Source organism: Solea senegalensis, linkage group LG21 (assembly GCF_019176455.1).
Source record: "Solea senegalensis isolate Sse05_10M linkage group LG21, IFAPA_SoseM_1, whole genome shotgun sequence".
Classification (NCBI taxonomy): Eukaryota; Metazoa; Chordata; class Actinopteri; order Pleuronectiformes; family Soleidae; genus Solea; species Solea senegalensis.
In genome coordinates, this window is record NC_058040.1 from 5,410,481 (window position 1) to 5,432,429 (window position 21,949).

The 21,949-nt window shown below is 42.2% G+C and overlaps 1 protein-coding gene across 16 annotated transcripts in view; it reads left to right on the top strand.

Annotated features, from left to right (window-relative positions):
- Positions 1 to 21,949, top strand: part of LOC122758742 (formin-binding protein 1) — a 55,267-nt gene that overhangs the window by 26,276 nt on the left and 7,042 nt on the right. For 6 of the 16 annotated variants that reach the window (XM_044013053.1, XM_044013048.1, XM_044013050.1 and 3 more), the window contains exons 5-12: positions 4,356 to 4,418; positions 5,579 to 5,683; positions 9,481 to 9,609; positions 10,696 to 10,842; positions 12,808 to 12,999; positions 14,601 to 14,789; positions 20,029 to 20,043; positions 20,370 to 20,405. In XM_044013053.1, coding sequence (XP_043868988.1) covers positions 4,356 to 4,418; positions 5,579 to 5,683; positions 9,481 to 9,609; positions 10,696 to 10,842; positions 12,808 to 12,999; positions 14,601 to 14,789; positions 20,029 to 20,043; positions 20,370 to 20,405 — 876 coding nt within the window. The remainder of the gene's footprint in view (positions 1 to 4,355; positions 4,419 to 5,578; positions 5,684 to 9,480; positions 9,610 to 10,695; positions 10,843 to 12,807; positions 13,000 to 14,600; positions 14,790 to 20,028; positions 20,044 to 20,369; positions 20,406 to 21,949) is intronic. The other 10 variants (XM_044013054.1, XM_044013055.1, XM_044013060.1 and 7 more) reach the window with 7 other exon arrangements.

Below are 21,949 nucleotides of genomic sequence, written 5' to 3' on the forward strand. Positions count from 1 at the left end.
GTAACGCTCCCCTCCCTCATTTGCTGTTTCCCTGAGTGAACCTCTTCTTGAGCTTAGCTTGGGGTGGCACAGGAGGTGAAGCCAGGAATGTTGTCTGAAACGATTTTGTTTTTACAAAAGTGGAAGCTGGTTTTAGACGACTTGATACTTCATACTACACTGGACTGTTCTTAATAGTTTAATAGGTAAGAATTAAGAGCAGGCAGGGTTAATGTGGGATACAGAGCCTAATTCTTATTGGTGTGCAATTGTGCAGAGGAGTCATATTAAGGTGTTACGACTGACCAAGACCATTGGGCCACATCCACACTATGTTTTAATAGGAAAACACATCATATCTGTCCTTTTCATCAGTGCATGTCCATAGTATTTTACACTGCCACGCTCATATCCAGTGTACATAGATGGTCACCAATGTGACTTACACTAGATATTTGAATTAGTTGTACATTTTGTATAAATGTGTTCAAATTGTTTTTAATTGACAGAAAATGGTCGTCTGGTTGAGATCGTTACACTCGAAACACACATTTTGAACACATTGTAGTGTAGACGTGGACTTTAACACTGTAGCAAGTGTAAAACTTGCAATTGCCACTGTTTATACAGTATAACTGTATCTTCAGTTGTCCACGTTAATGCTTTCACCCAGATAAAACCTAATGAGATCTGTTGATGTAACATGTTCAAAGCTTGAACCAGGTCAGCTTCCCTTCCCCTAAGGGCCCAAAAGCAAAAGAACATTTTTTTCAGCTGAAAACCATAATGTGCTGTAAAACTACTTTAGGTGGGTTTGGCGGAGGTTACTGTCCTCGTTTATCGCTGAGAGGCTGAGAAGAAAGATGAGGCGCAGTTTAAGAACAATGTGTCTCCACTGGAGTGACCTCGCACGCCTTCTTGTGAGGAGTGGAAAGACAAAAAAAAGAAGCCAAGTGGGAGATTTGATGGTTAGAGCCTCCCACATTTGCAAATGTAAATCCAAAAAAAGAACTTCTGTAATATCACTCGGCTCGAACCATCACCTAATGCTGTGAGCGCGAGGAGGAAACATGTCAGTGAAGCTCTCGGGAGATTCAGTCAGTCATCTCTGCGCCTCCTTATGACTTGTGGCCATGTCTTGTACCTGGTGATTTTGTGTGTTGTTGACAGCTGTTGAACACCTCATGTGCACATTCCTATGAAGCAAATCAGTGAATGATGAGCAGATTAGTCCGAGCTGGTGTGTGAGACCTTTTCACACAAGAGTAAACGCGTTTTGCTCCTCTGTTATCAGCCTAACCAGAGCATTTATGTCAGTACGTTAACATGACGTTTATTGTGTCAGTCCAAGGAAAAACCAGACTTTTAAAATATATACTGGGACAAGGACAGTAATCCAATCAAATGATGAAGTCAAGCTACAACTGAAGCTTAAATCAGCTGTCCACAACATGTTCTTTACATGTCTCTTCATGTGCTATAACTGCAGAGGCTGTTATACCAAAAAATCTGTTCCGTTTGTGAAGATGCAGACACTGCTTGTCACCACGAAGTAAATATAATATCTGCTCTCTCCGATCAAATTAGTTTGGATGGATAATAATTGGATGGTGTTTCACACAGACTACAGCACATACACTGATGGGAGGCGAGATAACGAGAAGCAGGTGAAAACAATTAGGAACAGCTGTGGGTAATCAGGGGAGATCGCTGAAGGATACAGGAAGTACAACGCAACAGACCCACAAGGAATAAACACTACAAAGTAAAACAGGAAGTAAACTAGACAAGATGGACCGGGATAAGTGAAACTAACACGAGCCATCCAAGGTGTAGTACAACTATGTATCTTAATATGTATCTAATGGAAAACAATATCAAACCATCAGTTCATCTATTGATGGTCTTCTACATTAATCAATTCTATGTATCGGCCATGAAATGCAGAAAAAAAACCCATAGCATATTCACATTTAAGATGCTGAAATAAGAAAACTTGTTTTGCCATAGTACATTCAATAATTAATTAAGTGTTGCATCCAATTATATTACTGGTAATTAATTGATTTAGCTTTAGTGTGGAGTCTGGGATTAAAGAATTTTATTGTGCGTTGAGTTCATTATTTTGTTTTCTCTCGTTGTCTTTTAAACACCTTGTGTGTTAATCATGTGTTAATCTCCAACATTTAGCAAGGAAACCATAGTCTGGTGTATTTAGTGACCGCACTGCCAGAATCACTAGTCACCAGTTGGTGTGTGTCGAGTATAAAACAATGTCAAGGCAGTTGACTCCGCCCACATTGAGGAGGTACTATCGTAATGGAAAACAATATCAAACCGAGCCGAACCTTCATCTGTTGACTTATCTCATAGTGACTTTGTTTGGTTTGGTCAGAGTAAGAAAACAGAACTAAAACGATGGTCACAGTTGATCTCCTGACTCTAATGGAGGTGTTTGGGTAGAAGCACGTGTGTGTAGTTCGTTGATGGAAGGTTTGTTGATGCAGACAGCCTGAGACATTGAGAGTTCTTCAAAAAAAAAAAAAAATGTTGTTATGGAGACAAATATTTGGTGGAAAGAATACCTCACAGTAACAATGATGTTATCCCGTCTGGTGCATGTGTGTGGCGAACAGGCTTTATGGCATCTTCACTACATCTTATCACCACTTTAGTGAGACGTTGTTCATCATTGAAAAGATTGCTGCTATCAACCAGGAATTTGAAGGCCAGGCTCTTAACAGCATTTGGAAAAAAAAGAAAAGAAAAAGAAATGCTATACCTTGGTTTGACAGGACGTCATCAACTCATGTCCTGTTTTCTCTTTGAGCTCAAATACTTCCTCTGAAACTCTGGATCACTTCCTTATTTCCCTTGAAATGAGAAGCACGACTACCTGAGGTAAACCAGCCTCACTAACTGCTCTCATGTGTCCATTGTTCTGTCTTTATTTCACATCTCCTCCAACTGTCTTTGTGTTTGAGTTAATGCACAGAATACTGACTGGACTTCCTTGTGCTGTCCAAGCGCTGCAATCCCAGAGAAGCACAAGCAACAGCTTTCTGTTCTTTCACAATGTCCTGGGTCTGTTATTGAATGGCAGCATCGTTATTCAGCTCAGCTACTGACTGTTACTTCTAGCAGACTGTGTAACCAGGGGATACCCAATTGATATCCAGGTCTTTCTTTCTTTATTCCATTTCATTTTCCTTTTTTTCTTTTTTTTTTTTTTTACATTTGATTTCTTTTGGACATTTTAGCAGTTAATGGAGGATTTGTTTCTATTTTTTAAGCAGCCATGGCGTGATTTTTAGCAACAAAGGTTTAGAATTAGTAGTCTGTGTTTGAACATCCTGGGCATCTGGCTGTGGTCCACACAGAGAGCTGCAGAGAGATGTGCTCTCTCTCCAGGCCAAGTCCTCTTTCTCTCTTGGAGTGAGATAGACCAAGAGGAGCCTGTTTCAAAAAAAAAAAAAAAAAGGCTTGTGTGTGTGTGATTATAGATCAGCAGCTGCCACCCTGCCTTGACCACCGCGCCACAGTTTCCATGCACCCACAGACTACTGTCTTTCGCCCACTAGATTACATTATCTGGTGCCTCACACACTTCCATGTTCTATCTGGTGGCATGTTTGCTTTAAGAGTCTTGTTTCATGTCCACCCGCTCCGTTAGTTTTCTGCTCTACCTCTCCATACTCTCTCAGTTATCAGTCGTAACCGTCAGTCTTGTCTGTCCCTCTGGGCCAAAGCACACATTCTGTGTTGATGGGGAAGCTGTCGCCACATGCTCCGACATAACTATCTGCAGTCGATACACACGAGCTGATTTCAAGCATGCGATCCATCCCAGATAAGCATTTTACAATGTTTTCATTTGCACCAATGTTTTTTATTTATATGGTCAAATCTAAATACTTAATTGTAACTCTTGAGGTCAGTCAGGCAACTGATTTCATGCAATTCCATCCCTTTTCTTACTGGACTGTTGTCACTTGATGTGTTTTACCACTGTTTAAAAAAACACAGCGCTTGTCCACCTGTGTTTAACTGGTGGGATATAATCTGGTTGCTCTTTGATAGACTAAATGGACTTATATCCATCTGCTGGTGCAAATCTCTGGGCGTTAAGCCTGGCGGGTTGTGCAGACATCATAGTATAGTATCTATTTAAATACGCCCTACTTTCTCATTTAACATTAATACTCTCCTGTCACAGTGACTGTAATATTCATACTCTCTTTCTCTCCCCCCCTGCTTTTAATTTATTATTCTGGCTGTGCCAAGGTCAGGTTCACCTGCTTTAAAATCCCTTAAGCTTGTGAAGCGCTTGATGATATTTATAATCAATTCTTTCTCTTCTCCATCTCTGCTTACAGCACTTCCATGACGGGCGTAAGGCACAGCAGCACATCGAGAGTTCGTGGAAACAGCTGGAATCGGTGAGTGGGTCTTCCTGCGGTGTACAGTCCCGTATTGATTTTTACATTATTCCAGTCGCAGTAGCTCCAATGACACGGCGTCAAGAGGAATTTCTCATCGCAGGTTCACGTTTTGGAACAGATCCCTATTTTCCTGGAGAAAATATGTTAATTTGACACATGTTAATGTGATAGATCTTAGTCAGTGCAAACAGCAGACACATTGTAGGCTTTCTAATGTTACCCTGAATGTTTTCTGCATTGATATTTGGCAATAACGAAAGAAGGATGCTGACAAAACGTGTTGTTAAAGACCCAATCGTGGTCAGGACATTCAATATAGTGTATTATTCATTTAACATCAGCAACATGTAATACAAACTCACATGCTACAAATGCTTAGGGAACATCAGTGTCCCTATAAAGCACGAGCTGAGGTTCAGCTGTGTTTAAATGAATGTAAAAACAGGAACCGGGAAAGTGGAGGACTGTGCAGAGCGCTGGGGGACTTGGTATTATACCGCAAACAGTTCTCAAGTGATATTTATGACGAAGCTATAGCAAACTTTCATTTTTTTTTTGTTTGTTTTATTGCGTCATGCAGGGTTATCTGTGGCCAAGATGAGACTGAATGAAGAGAAAGTTGAAAAACTAAGCAAGAGCAGGTTTCAGAGCGTGACTTTTATACATTTTTTAGTGAGAGATTGCACAGAACACCAGCCTCTTATCTCTACCCGGCCCCCCCTTCAAGCGGGAGAGAAAGAGTGTGAAAAGAGATGCATAACCGCCTTGTCCTGCAAAATCTCTGCACGTTCAATGATTCCATTGTGTTGTCGAGGCAGATAGGCATAGTTCAGAGTGCACGCTGGCCCAACAAACACTGATTGTTCAGTTGGAAGGGTCGAAAGAGGGTTGGATGAATGCTTGTTTTTCTCTACACAAATGGCCACTATGAACATTTGTTTAATCTGCAGGCTGCAGACTCTGACAGACACCGCGTCTGTGTCAGTGGCATAAACCGACCTCTGTCACACACACAACGCCGGGCCTGGAAGTGTATATGACGCATGTGTATATGTTATGACGTGTATTAACTGTGCTTATTAAAAGGTCAACTCACTGTGTTGTTCCCCTGCTACAGCTCAGTTACTGACGCCATGTGTCTCCTCTTTTTAATTTAGTGTAAACGGCGGTTCGAGAGAGACTGCAAGGAGGCCGACAGAGCACAGCAATACTTTGAGAAGATGGACGCTGACATTAACGTGACCAAGGCTGATGTGGAGAAGGTATGTGTCATCTCACCCCCTGTGCTGCAGCCACCCACCACTCACACAAGCAAGCCTCATACCGTCCATGCATGAAACACAGCTTCACCCTTTTATTTGCCCCATTCCTCACTCCCCCCCAAGTAGCGCTGTCCACTTAGCGCTCACCATTTTATTTGCCCTCTTCCATGCCCCCCACTCCCCTGCGCTTGACAGACAGTCAAAGACTGAGTGAGCGTGCGTTTGATGCCTGCGCCTGTGTGTGAAAGCTGGCATTGTCTAAAAGAAGCCGATGGCAGCCGCGCATCCTGATTATCACTGTATCGCAGCCACCGCAATGCTCTGCTCTGCTGTATGGGCCTTAGCAACAAGGAAGAAAAGAGGAGCGTGTGGTGCTTGTGTGTGTGTTTATGTGGGTAGTGATTATACGTATACAAAGTGTGTTTTTTTTTTTCAAATGATACACCATCCTTCAATAAATCATCACATGCGGTCAAACATCCAGTGCTTAGCAGACCAGAGTCCCCGAGGGGATGTAGCTGATGTCATTTCCCGTTGTCATAACCAATTTAAAGCAGCCCTCACAATCTTTAGCCTTTAACCCACACAGCTCCCACGCCCGCAAGGCATGATGGGTCAGCAGAGCGCGGTCCTGCTGCTTCATCAGCTGTCGGAGCAGAGCTCAGGCGCAGGAATCGACACAGTACAGACCCGATTATTATGCAAATACAGAGTGGAATAAAGGGCCTTTCTGCACTTCTGGACGTACAGCCAGAGAGCGACAACAGTCTAACACTGAACTCAACTGCAAGGACTCAGCACTGCAGCTAAAAAAACAAGCGTGGTGTTGTTTCTGATTACAGTTCTTCCATTTATTAAAGCATGAAAGACTCGTACATTACTAAGACTTTTCTAGTAATAGTCTACTAAGACTATTACTTTTCTTTGCTCTCATTTGATCAAGGTGTTAATATGCGAGACGCATCACTAACCTCTACAGAACCATAGAACCGGGACTGGGTTTGTTCCGGCTAAAATGAGCATTAATTGAATTGTGCTTCATTGCACCCAGGTCTTATCCCCATCATTGTTACCACTCTGACAACTTATAGTTAGATTTATTTCAATAACTTTTTAGTAGAGAAGTTGGCGAGACTTGTTTCAGTAAAACTTCAGTTTCTTTGGAAAAAGTTAGTTCTATAATGAAGTTGGTTGAATTGTTTTGACTCCTACTGACATGGTTGACATAATTTCCTTTTAAGATTTTTTTTTTAATCCAGTGTTAGTCATAAATGTGATACTTTTTCCACACATAGCGTTCAGATAAATCTGAATCAAGTTTCCCAAAGAAAGGTTAACAGTCTTTGAAATGAGTTTTCTTGTTGGTGTTTAGTCTTCTTACGTTTCCATTGTTCAGAAATTAAGAATTTTCTGCGGACATGCACTCACTGGATTATTGTCCAACACTTTCAACTCCTCTCTTACGTGTGTTCTTCTGACAGGGGTTTATTGGTATTGTGTTTTCCTTCGTTTTGTCTACATTGACTGTGTGAATGTGCAGAGTGGCTGTGTTTTATTTGTGTTTTTTATCAGTGTTGGTAAGTGCCCCTTGTCAGAAGTTTGGCTTTAAAGAATAAAGAGTATAAAGCGAGGATGTACACACAATAAATAGATATATTCCAATACCTATTTTCTATTAATGCACCTCAGCTTCCTGGAAAGAGATAAAATGAAACAAGCTAAGGTGTTGTTTGCAGTTTTGCGGTGTAATTAAGTGTGATTTTAAAAAAGAAACTAAGGGTTTGTACATGTTAGTGGACATAGATGTGTGTGGTATTGTGCAGCATGAAGGCCACGTTAGAATTCAATGCGTTTTTAATGAAGAAATTATACCATTTAAGCTCCTCGACTAATTTACTTGTCTCTGGCAGTAAGAACGGAGCTGTCAATATTTGACATCCTTTGACAAGCTCAGTTGATCTCGCTTGTAACGTCTCATCTCTTCCTCTCTTGATGCAGAGGAGCTGCTGTTTGTGGAGCTGAAGTATTGCGGGTTTCTCCACCGCTGGAGCAAACCTCTAACTGTTCCCCTCTTTTCGCCTGGCGAACAATACCCCTCAATTTGGGGTTTGCATTCACGGCCCACATAGCCACAACGATCTGACGATAGACTTCCCTAAGAAAAGTGAACACACAGCATAAGATACCAGCTTCCTCTTTTGTCACATTACATGCGTGGTGGTCCAGGAAGTGCTACTATGGCAACTTCTTGTTTGTATGGAAACGGCTAACAAACTTTTTTTTGTTTGTGTGTGTGTGTGTGTGTGTACGTGTGTTTTGATATTTATTTTATGCCATGCCTTGAAGCGAAGTTCTCTCAAGGTAGGTCCAGCCGACAGAGAGTCTGTCCTGTCTGTGGGATCACACTCTGTCTCCACACAGCCGCGACCAGATCACTGTTAACACGCCCTGTCCTGTCTTACCCGTGACCAGTGGCTTGCCTCGCTGTCGTCCTCTCGTGTCACCGTGAGGTTTATATGTGTGGTTTAAGAAAAAAACGAGGACGGTGTTGCACAAGGTGTCAACGTGCAGTGTTATTCTTATTATTAATCTATTTGTTCTTCATTCTCAACTTTCTTAGAGACGCGAATAAACACAAGTAAATCAGGTAGTTTCCAGGAAATGACAGCAGGACGTGATGCACGGCCGCTCAGTTTGTGGTTTTCGGCATCCGACAGGTTACCATAGCGACATTCTCGACTCACATTCACTTTGCATGCTCCTACACCAGTGCAGCACAGACATGCTCACAGGGCTGCACCACACGTAGATTTTAAACAGCTGGGGTTTTTTCTACATGTGCTTTTTAGCTTTTCTCTGGATTCCTTTTTTTTTTTCTTCATTGTCGGAGGCTGTGACTATCATTTTCCACAGAGGTATTGTCTGTCAGTCCTCATGTGCCAGACATAATGTACCTTTGTGTCAGACAATCTTGGCTCTCATGTCCTCCTTTTCATCTACTATATCATCTACTATATTACTTACCCATATGGGAGTGTGAGAGACTGTTGCCGCAGATGTGTGGAAGTCCTTTAAATCTTTTCCCAGAGTTTGGTTCCCGCTACTGCCCCTGCACAGTTATTTAGCTCTGCTTTATTTGTACATCTGCAGTGAGCAGACCAAGTGCTGATTGCAATCACAGGTTCCTAAGGTCACTTTTTGTTGATGAACCAATGAAATCACTTTTTTTATATGTGGGAACAGGCCTCGGATCTAATAGAAGAGGAAACAGATATGAAGACACATATACACACACACACACACAAAACCCTGCACAAACACATACTGTCTAGCTGAGATAATCTCATCTCCATCTGCTTGCCGTGGATTCGTAATAGGCTGCTCCTGCTGCGTTTCTGCTCGCCTGCCTTCATTTCCTTAGACGAAACTGGCTTAAAATAATCGACGTTATCAGCAGCAGACACTGAGCAGGCAATCCAAATCCAAATCCCTCCGTTCCGCAGCCGGTCACCTGCCATTTTATGTGCGGTTTCGGGCCGACATATGGTCGTCACTGCTGCCCGACGAGGGTTTGCACCTGTGTTTGTGTGTGTCCATGAGCTCCGTGTTTATACGTGTACACGAGCATGCATGAACACGCCAATGCACAAGTGTGTCAACCAATGTATGTTTTTATGCCCTATTTCTCTGTGTGTGTGTGTATAACCCATATGACTGTGATAATCAGGGGACACCTAGGACACACTGAGGAAAGCATGTGTGTTTGACATGCTCTGTTTGTGTGCCGTTATCTCCAGGCACGACAGCAAGCTCAGATGAGACACCAGATGGCCTCTGACAGTAAGGGCGATTACTCCTCCTACCTTCAGAAGTTCAACCAGGAGCAGAATGACCATTACTACACAATTATCCCCAACATATTCCAGGTAAATACAACAACAACCACCACAACACAAGACATGCTGGTGAAATCTGTGGCAGATATTGAGATTTGATTTGTGATAGAAGTTACTTTTTAGTTCAGTATTCACTGTTTAATAGAGGTAAAATGTGTAATAGGGATTACAGACTTACAGACACAAATGATTTAATTCATTGAAATTAATGATGACATGAACTTACTTTAGTTTGATTGAACCTCACTTCAGTTGTGTTACCAGTTGAAGTCATTTTTGTTTGTTCCTTTTTCCACAAGATACCATCAACATACTAAGCACTCTATTTTAAATGCAAGGATGAGAACCTTAAAATATAACATTACTGAAATCATTAACACTAAAGTGTAAACCCTGGGTCAGATATGTTGCATAGAATATATCCTAAACATTATAATCCTGGTTTAGAAAGTTCCTTCTCCATAAAATGTATTGCCAACGACAGCAACATTATTATATTATTAAATTTTACGCTTTGCAGTTTGTAAATTGCCTTATTTCACATTGCGATTTTGAATTGAAAACAATTCATTCTCCTGCATATGTTAATAGATGTTAATAGAGTCTCCTCCTTTCAGGAAATTGTTTTTTAACATTTCTGTCTTTGCAAATGTTGCTTAAAAAGTTAATGTGCAATCATTAGTTAGCGTGGGAATTCAGTTCTGTTTTCTGGCTCCTGCCTCCACTCCCCTGTGGGCCAACGACCAAAAATAAATTCTCAACACGAGGGTAACAAGCCATTATTATAACGAGTAAGGCCACATCCCAGTCGGACAGATTGTGAATTTAGGACACAAAAAGGAGGTTTTTCTTGAGTGGGTTTCGTGCTGTCGTTTCAAAGTGAAATCAACCAGTAAATAAAGTAAAAAATAAAAAAAAGACAGAAAGGGCTTTACCAGATGGCACGTTAGATCTTTAGTTCTCATTATCAAAAGAGCTCTGTTTCAGGCGGCTTTATTCCAAGCCCATTGTATCAGTTTCAAAGCGAGCAGCGCCCACGCTGATCTGATTCTCGAGCGCGTGCTGATAAAACATGTGGTTGGCGTTTGAATGTTGTTGCTTGTTTTTTAAATGTAGAAACTTCAAGACATGGAGGAGAAAAGAATTGAGAGGATAGGAGTGTGCATGAAGACGTTCGCAGACGTGGACCGCCAAGTGCTGCCCATCGTGGGGAAATGTTTAGACGGCATGACGAAGGCCGCCGAATCCATTGAGCCCAAGGATGTGAGTAAACCCACTAAATTTCTTCCATGAACTACACCAGGACACATCATAGTCATCCCCACTCAAAGGGAAATTCCTGATTTTTGTTTTTACAAAGGAAGTTCAGTTATCTCGTCTTGTTTACTACTCCGGTGGCAACAGTCGCATGATGCCTCAAAGACCAAGAAACACGTTAAAAATAAACATTAATGATGTCATCAGGGTTAGACACGACAAGAGATGAATTATGGGGACGTGAAGGACACAGCTTTTATCTAAATTACAGCGAGACCCGAGAAGACATTTGAACCGTTTTTTAAATCGGTGTCTCGTTGAAGTGGAATTTATAACTGGTGGATTATAACACGCAGTCTCATGTGAGTTGATGACTTAGTTCACACATATCCAGCTCCCTCAGCGGTCGATTCCTCTTCGGTGCTTGACAACAGGCTCATAGCAGCAACAGGCAATTTTCACCCTTGGATGATGCTGAAGTTGCTGATGCTTTTCCTACTTGATGTGAGAGCTGCACAGTTCATCACATACTGTATTGGCTGCATTGGCCCTTTTTACTAAGAACATTTTGCTCTCGACGTGCAGGCCGGCGTGCTGTGGTTCACTGCAGTCCATTAAACCTGAGGGCAGAGTTTGGTATTGTGGGAAATCCATGTAAAGCTGCAGTCAGCAGGACTTTCGGGGTTGTTTTACAGATAATAGAGGAAGTTCAAAAGTCTTGATTGATTGATTTACATTGCGCTGGATGATTATTATGGATCCTGACACTCTACACAATTGTATGCAGTTGCTTTATAGTGAAAATGGTGCTTCTTCAGTGGCTCACTGTGCTACCATATTTGTGAAAACCTCAAATGTAACAACCACAGTTTGTCATTCATCGCGGGGTTATGAAGATTAAGTGAGACACGCAGCCAGAGCCAAGTTCTTTTCAGCTGTTTTCAGGCTTTATTTGCAGTTAAACCAATAGAATAGAACGTGAACTGTAGTAGATATGGGACCAGTATCTGCTGCTACAGCAAAAAAAGCGTATATTTCTTTGACTGCGTTTTCATTTCACTGGCTGCTAACAGCAGGAAGCCAAACCGCCGCGCTTCCAATAGATTCAACCTATTGATCCGAGCTCCAAGAGTATCTCTGTTTTCAATTATAAACCTTCTTTGAAGTTAATATGAAGTTGTTTCACTTAAGTTCTGTCACATGGTTTGTTTGTATTGTTTGCCTAAGGGAGAAAAAAAAATACTTTATGATGAGATAATAAAGAAATGGACAGTGTGATATATTGAGATGTCACATGTTGGCTGTGTGCTGTGTGACATAAAACAAGATCAGCTCCAGGCATCACGTCGTACGTGCATGCGCGTGTGTTTGTGTTTGTGTGTGTGTGTGTGGCTCGGCTCCAGGGAGACGACTCCAGCCTGTGACTGTGTGTCTGCCGCAGTAAACAGCAGCAGCAGAATAACATGTCACATGCTCCTTTCTTCTCGGCCTCTTCGTGTATACAGTGTACAGCAGCTGAACTTTGAACTCTGGTGCTAACTCTAACCAGACCCCCTGACTTTATCAGTGCAGCTATATCCATCCATGTGCCGCACGTGATTAATGTGCGTCTTCCTGTGTCTGACGAGCCGGCTCGTGTCCCTGACCCTGGTGTTTGGTCATAACTCCTCCCTGACAGATTTAGGTCTTTTCCTCTTTCTTCTGTGGCACCACTAACTAAATAATGGCCGACCCATTCCTTTCATGGTACAGTCATGAACTGTTATCAGGCACAAACTGCTCAACAACAGGATCACCAGGCCACTATTGTGTTGAGTCTTATCTCCAAACCTGCTGATTAGCAGGACAATCCTCTCCACTAACAAAAATACCACATCGAACATTGCTTCCATTTAAAAGTGAAGTTCTAAAATTATAGTTTTATCTTTGCAAAAAAAAAAAAGTAAATAACATTGTTGCTGATTTTTCCAGGACTCAAAGCAGGTGGTGGAGTCCTACAAGTCTGGGTTCGAGCCCCCGGGCGAGGTGGAGTTCGAGGACTACGGCCAGGCCATGAAGAGGACGGCGTCGGACACCAGCCTGACCAACTCCAGAGAGGGAAAAGAGAAGCCCGTTAGCAAGAGCAAGGGCAAACTGTGGCCTTTTATTAAGAACAAGAACAAGGTAACGCGTGAATGCACACTCAACAGAGAGTTCCGTTTACACCCCAACGAACGTTCCGCAACACCTCACCGGTTGTAGATGATTTCACTCTGTACATTGCACTTTGGGGGACATTTTTACGGGGATGGGATGAAGATTAAATGTTACATTACTTTATGTTGGTTATGTCTTGTGACACAGTGGCTATAGAAAGATGTGCGTGTTCAGCATTGTGTCAAATTTCTATTATTCTTTGACTTTCGTTGACTTCTGTTAAGTTTAAGAAGTTTTTTTTGCCAAGTCTCTTGTTAGTATTGCCATTTTTGTTGTTGTTATTATTATTATTATTATTATTATTATTATTATTATTATTATTATTATTTGCCACCCTTTTCCTCCTCCCTGGCAATCACCCTCACCTATTATTATTATGGAGCCACCCCTCTGTAACACACACTAATGCATTTCTTCCTTCAACCCGTGGACGGACTTGTCTGGCAGATATTAACCAGGTCTAAAGTAACAGTCTGCCTTTTGCTGTTTTTTTCCACTGACTGGTGATCGGCCTCGAGTCGACTTCTTCAGTTTCCTGCTTTCTGAACAGCAAAGCTGGACTTTGATTGACCCCCCTCCTGGGCTGGTGGTACTCTTGCTACCGGATTAGGTTAAATCATGAGCAGTGTGCGTGTGTAGAGGAGGAGAAAGGATGAAAGCAGGTGTGTGCAAATCTAGATGAGAAACCTCAGTGTGCTGACTGTCTATGGACAGGAAATACAGCTTAAAGTCACATACGTGAAGTTACAGTATAGTATGCAAAGTTTATAGATACAGTTTGTGACACATTAGCAGCCATACACAGATCAAATAAAACGAAATATTATACTTATATAGCGTAACGTGTTTTAGCACCATTACTGTCCTGAATGATGCAGGGTCTATTGGTGTTCCTCCAGCGGTGTTGTTGTAAACACTTGTCTCTAAATCACTTGGCCTTGCATGCGCCTCGTCACTCGCTTCACTCTCCAACTGCCAAACCGGTTCATGAATTATGCAGTTTGATGTTTTATGAGAACAAGAAGCTGTTTGATTCCTCTCGTGATGATGCTGACCTCAAATTCAGCGGCTGATATTCTTTCTCTGGCAATGTGGTGAATTCTTCTTGTCGTCGTTGGCATGTTACAAAGTCAGGAAAGGAAAAAAAAAAATAAGGGAGAAGGATTTTCTGACGTGAGGAGAGCTGCATGCGCTTTGACGGAAACTCTCTTTTGCTGTTTGCTCTGTTGCAGTCGCTTGCTTTAACACATTTTACACTGCCTACTCACTTCTGGTTGTTTTTCTATCTTTTAACTTTTTTTTATGTTTTATGTGTTTGACATTTTACTGATACACTAGGTTCGGTGTTTTCTTCAGTTGTCTTTTACATTCTGTTTGGGTTTTATGTTATGTGTTTGTTTATTTTTTTTAATATTTGTAGGCTTATTTATATCGTTTTGTGTTTCCTCCTCCTCTTCCTCCTTTTGTCTTTTTTATGTTGGTTTCTCGCCCCCCTTTTTTTTCTTCTCTTCTTTTACCACATTTTTCCTCCTCCTCTTCTCCGTCACGGCTCCCTATCTTACTGGTAGCTTATGTCCCTGTTAACGTCCCCCCACCAGCCCCCACCTGCCCCCCCAGCCTCATCCCCGCCCTCACCCTCTGCTGTTCCCAACGACCCCCAGTCTCCCAATCAGCACAAGGAGCCCCTCTCCCACCGCCTCAACGACTTCATGGCCTCCAAACCCAAAATGCACTGCCTCCGGAGCCTGAGGCGAGGGGTAAGTGTGTTTGTGTGTCCAGCAAGCTTTGTGCATGTGTGTCTGTGCACCTGTATGAGCTCAGAGATGTGTACCTGCTACACTGTATGGGTGAAGTCGCGGCTCGTGATTGGGCGTCTGTAGCCAGAAATTGAAGCGTTTCTATTTTAAAATGTAGTGTGTAACCTTTAAATGTAAACAAATATGCGTTGCAGTCAAACAACTGAGCTGCTCTTTTACGCTGAGACGGACAGACGCAACAGAAGCACTGCGCTAGTAAAGCGAGACGGATGCAGACAGGTTGTGGTATAACTGAAACCCACAAATAGTTTCAGAAAACCTGGTCAGTCAGCGCTTCTGATGGGCTAAATCCTTCTTGTACCCATGCGACGCTGCGCTGCAGGTGTATGCACACAGCTGCTCCCTCCATCACGTCTGGTAGTTTTGCTTGACATCAAGCGGCAAAGTAATGCCTGACTGAGGGAGCGTTTCTTTTGAGCAGCCGCTGCTGAAACTCTCGCTTTGCTAGAGTGATGTTGCCGGCTCCCGTTAAAGAAAAAAAAATGAAATAAATAAATCACTTCCTGTGTGCAGCATGCGACTGTCGCCAGGCGACACCAGATCTAAACACTGCTAAACTGGAAAAACAGAGAGTCGTGTGGAGCTTATAGGCTTTATCAGCACCGTGTGAACTAATTTGACAATTGTTGATATTTAAAAGTTATGCACTACAGCTTTAAATATGACCTCAGTTAGAAAATAGCACCTGCATTGACCCATCACGTAAAATTTGATGCAATTAAAACCAAAAAAAATTGATTTAGTGTGTGAAACCCCAATTTCTCTATACAATTCTTTCATAGAGCGACAATAATAGAATCGTAAATCAACTGCCCACCCGACCTTCACTCATACAGTGTTCAGGCTTTTTGTTCCTCTAGCATGCTTTTGTAACGCGTAACTGTGAATCCATCGTGCTCGTTTGACTCACCAGCGGCATCTCCATCTTGTCCCTTCATTCTTCATATTAACTCTAAAAAAAAAAAACCTCCCATCATACCTTCCCCTCTTCCGCGAACCCCCCCGACACAGTCATGGCAGTAGCATGGAGGCGGCAGTTGCTTCCCCCGTGCAGGTCTCTGCAGTCCGTGCTGGAGGCAGATTCTTTTTGCTTCTTCTTTTTTTTTTTTGCGTATAAGGGAAACAAATGAAAGAGGAGGATTAAATATCCCAGTGTGAATTAATTCGAGGGGTTTCAGTTGTGGCAGTCGGACGACAGATTTTCTTCTGTGCGGAGTCAGTAGAGTAATTTTAGAAGGCTTCCTGGAGGGTGGCTGTGTCAGCACCAACCCAGGGTCCTGGCGGGTGTCATGACCTGTTCCAGCGCTGGAGTCCAGTGTACGTGTTCTAACAGTCACTGGAGCAGGTCACAGCATGTCTTCCCATTACATGCCTCACCCTCCAGCTCTCCCTGCACTCAGGATTGGGCGTTGACTCACGTGTTCCTTCCGGGCCCCTCAAATATAGTTTTTGTTTTACCCTGGTATTTTTAAAAGGGTAGCAGGTGCCCAAAGTAAAAACAACGGGCGTGAATTGGTGCTAACGTGACGTCTAAAACAACAATGTATCGTAGAGGAAATGATTGAAGGTCAGCAGAAAAAGGGGAAGCGTGTATTTTCTTCCAGTCCCGCACAAATCAAGCAGGAAGTGACCATTTCTCAAAGCGGAAGTGCTGCAACAACTCTCGAGAAGAGTAAAAGTTCAAAGTTACCTCAGACGCATTGTTTTCAGCCGAAACAGAGATGAAAAAGATTGAAGTCTGACCTTAACTGTTACTGTTACTGTTGCTTTTCATAGCACAGTAAGCACTGGAAGGTTGAGTGACATTTTTAAGGCCACGGTCACAGTTAGTACTCCCATAATTCATACCAATACATTTAAACTTGTACTCCTTTGTATGATTCACAGTCTCCTGTTTGTTTTTCCATGTATATAAATGTCACAGTATAGCTTTATTATGCTGTATATTAGGGATAAAGGAACAGAAGGTGATCGGGTTAATCCAGTATAATGAGAAGAGGTTCTGGCTCTGCTGCCTCACACAGAGTTTAGACTAATACTTCTGAACTAATGTGGTAGAGGTTACTAATTAATTGGCACAAACAGTTTGCCTGTAGTACTACAGTACCTTGCGTTGGTATCTGCTGATGTTCCAAGCTTCGTAAATGTCCGAATTAAAAATTCACACGGGTCTCTTTTGCATAGACAGTAATGTCTGTGATTAAAAAGAAAAATTCGAGATAAAGGATCATCCTTTATTAGTCCCACTATGGTGTAATGTGCTGCGTCACAGCAGCACAGATGGTAAAGAATGAATTAGGCTTGCGTGATAAACACCAGGAAAACATAAACTTTAATTTGTCATATTATAAATATGTCAATGTGCTTGTATTACAACTCAAAAGATTGAAGGAAAGTAGTAAAGAGGTTGATATAAACATGTTTATTGCAAAGTAAGTTCATACCTTGGCTACAGATTTTCCATCATCATCAATCAAATTCTGTGGCTACAGCTGCAGGTAAATTAAGAAAATACAGCAGTTTCCCACCTGTCACAGAGTCTCACATCAGGGATTAGTGCAGATTTGCCCCTGGAGGTATCATGTCTCTGTACAGTGGAACTATATCTACCTCTGCAGGAGAGCCTTTGTGTGCGTGTGTGTGTGTGCGTGCGTGCGTGCCATATAAACTGTGTAATCCATCCGCAGTCACTTTGTGTGCACGTGCGTGTGTATTTTTTTTTTAGCGAAGACAAAACAAATCTGTGGGGTCCTGTAATAGAGTATAAGAGCGTCAGTGCTGTTTGTGTGCGCTCTCACTGACAAAGCTGTATTCTCTCCGACGACCACCACAGCAGCAATCCCCGCACTCGCTCGTTTGTCACAAAGACCTAATGAAGAGGACACTGGGCCGGCCCACATATGCTTTCGAAGCCAGGCAATATGTTGTAAGTGTGTGTGTGAGATGGATGCCAGCGAGTACTCGTGTGTGTGTGTGTGTGTGTGTAGCAGGAAGTATGAATGGTGTGTGTGTGTGTGTGATTAGTAAAAGCCATGTACAACACGGGACAGTAGCCTAAAAAGTGTGTTTTGTGATCCAGTCTTTGTGAGGAAGACCATAAGTTTGTCACCATAAAACGAGGAAACCTGTCCCCCGTGTCTGTGCCTGGCTCCTTATTGATCACACGGCCGTGACGCGTGTGGAGTCAGGAGCGAATGATGGAGAAAGGAGACGACGACTTCATCCCCCCCGCATCACATGTATCAGCTTGAGGTTTTTTTTTTCCCCCGCTGTGTCCCGCAGCTGTTTCGGGGGCCGCCGAGCATCGACAAAGGGGTCAATTCACAAAGTGTCACGAGCACCTGTGGATGTGCGGAGTGAGGATGATGATGATGTCATTCATCCTCTCTCGGCCGTCATCCCGCCACGCCAATTAAATCTCACTGTCAGGTGGTTTTACATTAGCCGAGGTGTTGGTCACACTTTGGGTCTGGGCTCAGCCTACAGTACCCAGAATTCACCCCTTCCAGGGCTTTTTGTCTGTGCTGGTCTTCCTCCCATGAGCAGCAGTGTTATTCGTCTGTGAGTAACTTCCTGTGATATACCTGTATATCTGTGTGTGTCTGGGTGGTTGGGAATGAGCTCAGGTCGATTTTATCCATCGAAGAGCAACAACAAAGCAGAGAAGATTGATTTAGACTACATTTACTCATGCTTATGCACAGCTGTCATGTGACTAGCTGTCATCTATCACAAATACAGTGCATTTAAAGCAGGAATAGCCAATCAGACACAACCTCATGTCCCTAATTCTTATAAAGAAAAACACTTACTTTTCACTCAGCAATGACAAATATGATTTTAATTCTCCATTTGTGTTGAAATCCTAGATGATAATTTGCAAGAATCTAACAATGACATATGTATAGGGATGATACAATTATATATGAGACAATTTAAGTGTTAACGTCAAGCTTTATTCTTGTTTACACAGTGGACAAATGCTGGAATTGTAGTAAAGATGTCAAAACATCATATCAGATGTTAAAACATGATAAATCCAACCCACTCTTCTTTATATTTATTGCATATTAATGTTCATTCTTTTTCAAAACTTTTACTTTTCCTGTTTTTACACCAAAGGTTACATTTATAAATCAGTATTTAGAGTCCAAATTTGACCCACTATAGTTTGACACTGTTTTTTTTTTAACAGTTATAAATGAGTTATAGGAAATCACTCACAGGAAATGTGAGATGTATTAGAAGGGAGGTGCGTTGCAGAATCACAGCATGTCATAGTGAGGATCGCACCAGGCCTTTCCAGGTGGACGATTCGATTAGTGTGGCTAAAGTGGGTGGAGCTCCTCCGTGCACCAGCCTGTGAGCCTCTAACAGGATTAGAAATCATCTGCTCCAGCTCCACCATCAAACCTGCACTCGTCTCTGTTCCTCTTTATTCCATTTATAAACTCAGGAGGAATTACTCAGCAAATGATCACAATTTCTTTCCCCAGTATATTTGACAGTGAAGTCGCTCTTGTTTTCTACTTTCATTCAGCAGCTTTTATCTCAAGTGTATCATCTTAAGTTTTATTCTCAATGACATAGTTTGGGATTTTAAAGTGCCTCTCCAGCTTGTCTGTGCACATTATCTGCCTCCATGTCACCATATGGACCTGCTTATGTGATACATGCTTATGGCGCCCTCTGCTGTCACCTGTCTGTCATTGTAGTGGCAGCGTGGTGGTAATCGAGAAGTAAAGGGAACACCCGCCCGCCCATCCCCATCACACGCCACCGTCCCTCTACATTTACTCTCATTCCGTCTTCCCCTTAATCGTTTTCATCCTCTGTAACTCCACGCTTGTGCATTAGGTTGGTCCTCTGTGCCAACTTACTCCTCATTTCTCATTAATCCAGCGTATTTGAAAATGTCAAACTTCATCACGTTAACAAAAGAGCGGGGTGGGGGGTGGGGCTCTGTGCCTAACGTTTGAACCACACAGCACCGCCCTCTTTCGGCTAAACGATGAAGTTTGGCAAATGTCATGAAAATCCATGTTTAGAATTCTGTTTAAGGAAAATGAAAGCAATGGTTCATGAGAGTCCCCTGTTGTTGACTTTTGTCTGTTGTTTCTTTCTCTCTCTCTCTCTCTCCTGCTCCCCGCCATTTCTATCTCCTCTTCCTCCCATGAAGCTTTCTCTCAAGCTGGTAAGCATGACCGTATAACCTCACGTCCATAGCGGCATGACCATAGCACGCATGTCACGTCCTCCCAGTAACACATTGTTAATAACGTTGTGTACACCGTTTTGTTTTTTTTCTGTGAGTGTGTGCACTTTCTCTCTCTCTCTCTTCTAATTTTTTCTTCTTTTTTTTTTTTTTGCAATTTGAGATAACAATGTAATTGTTGCTGCGACTCAAACGTTTGGACCCCAGACTCACGTCGCTGTGTTATTTTTGTTGTTTTGTTTCTGTGTTTGTGATTCGTTGTCCCGTTTCCTCCCAAAACTGTGTCTGTGATTGCCGTGGTGCAGATCACACTCAATTCCCACGTCCGGAATCTCCTCGAGGTGATCACATTTACTCTGTGTTACCGTGTCCATAGCCTGTCTGGTAGTCCCTACTCTCTTTTCTTGTGTAACAAGTACTAATCTGATCTCATTGGAGTCGTCGTTGTTTACTCATGTTGCTCACACATGCATGCCAGTTGTCACTTGTCCAGTAGAACAAGCTGTGATGTTTATTTTCTGACCAAGGTGTAAAAAAAGGTAAATATGAGTCTACACTTCACATACGCTCATGAATCCAGTGTTCAGTGAGCAGAAAGTGAATATGTTTGAATATTCTGGTACACAGTATTGAATATTTATGTTCTTTTTAAGTCCATGCTTGATTTAGTACAGAATTTATCAAGTGTACACATTGTAAACAGCAGATTTCTAAACGTCTGTCCATAGTTTCACTCTGATCATGTAGAGCTGCACTCGTTATTAGTCCTGTTTTTACATAAACTATACAAACACTAACTTCATCACTTCTTCTGTACTGTAACCTTGTGAATAGAGAAAACCAGCATGTCACTGCATGACGACTGACACGTCTTTGTTATTATGTTGCATGCCGGGTAAAGTGTTGCGTGCTGACACAGGGAGAAAAGGGTAAGGTTGCCGTGGTAACCTAGCTACTGTGTGTGCAATCCTGACCTCAAGTCCGAAGCTCCAGCAGTTATAACCTGTGAGCGGCCTCCATCTGTTTAGTCCACACAGAGATTTTCCTCTTTATTTTGCATTAAATTAAAAAATATATACAGTATAGTGACAAGGGTTCTATTGGGATCAATATTATTCAAATGAATGCATAGCCTCACATAAATCAATACAAAATTGCATGCATAATGCAATCATTTGAAAGTATGAAAAAGTACAAGGCTGAAAATAGTATTAGAGTTCATGTTCAGGTCATTATTGAGGCTTTTATTTTGAAGGCGCAAGCTTTATATTATTATTTATAAAAAAAAAAACGTGTCTTGAAATAAAACTTAAAGGGATAGTTTAGGGATTTTTGAACATTAAGTTGTGTGGCACAGATTTGACAGGTTGTCAAATCATTTAACGAGTGAAGTAGTCGTGGGAGAGCCTTTGAGACACGTAACATAACAGGTTTTAAACCACAAACATGCATGCGTTACGTTAACATGTTTGAACAAAAAACCTCTGTGCAACACTATGGTTAAGTCACAAGTGTTTCAGCTGTTTTTGACAGAGAGTGAGGGGAAGATCCATCGGGTCATCTTTATGAACCAGAGAACACAGACGAGGGACTTCACCAGAGAGAGAAACCGAGTTTTTAGATACAGCATAAGTTGAAAGAAATAATTCATTTATATACTGTGTGGTATTTTAAGCATGTTTGTGATCATTTATTTTGCAACTCTTGCTGTGGCGCTGTCAGCCTCAGAATATGTTGCCGAGCAGCAATGACTCACCAGTTCACTGCTGGAGCCTGGAAGCCTTCTCATCAGGAAATATGACCCAACAGCTTCACATGCATTAGGCAACTCACACTGAAACGTTATGAGCAAGTAGGATGCAGCCAGTGTGCAGTGTCTTCCATT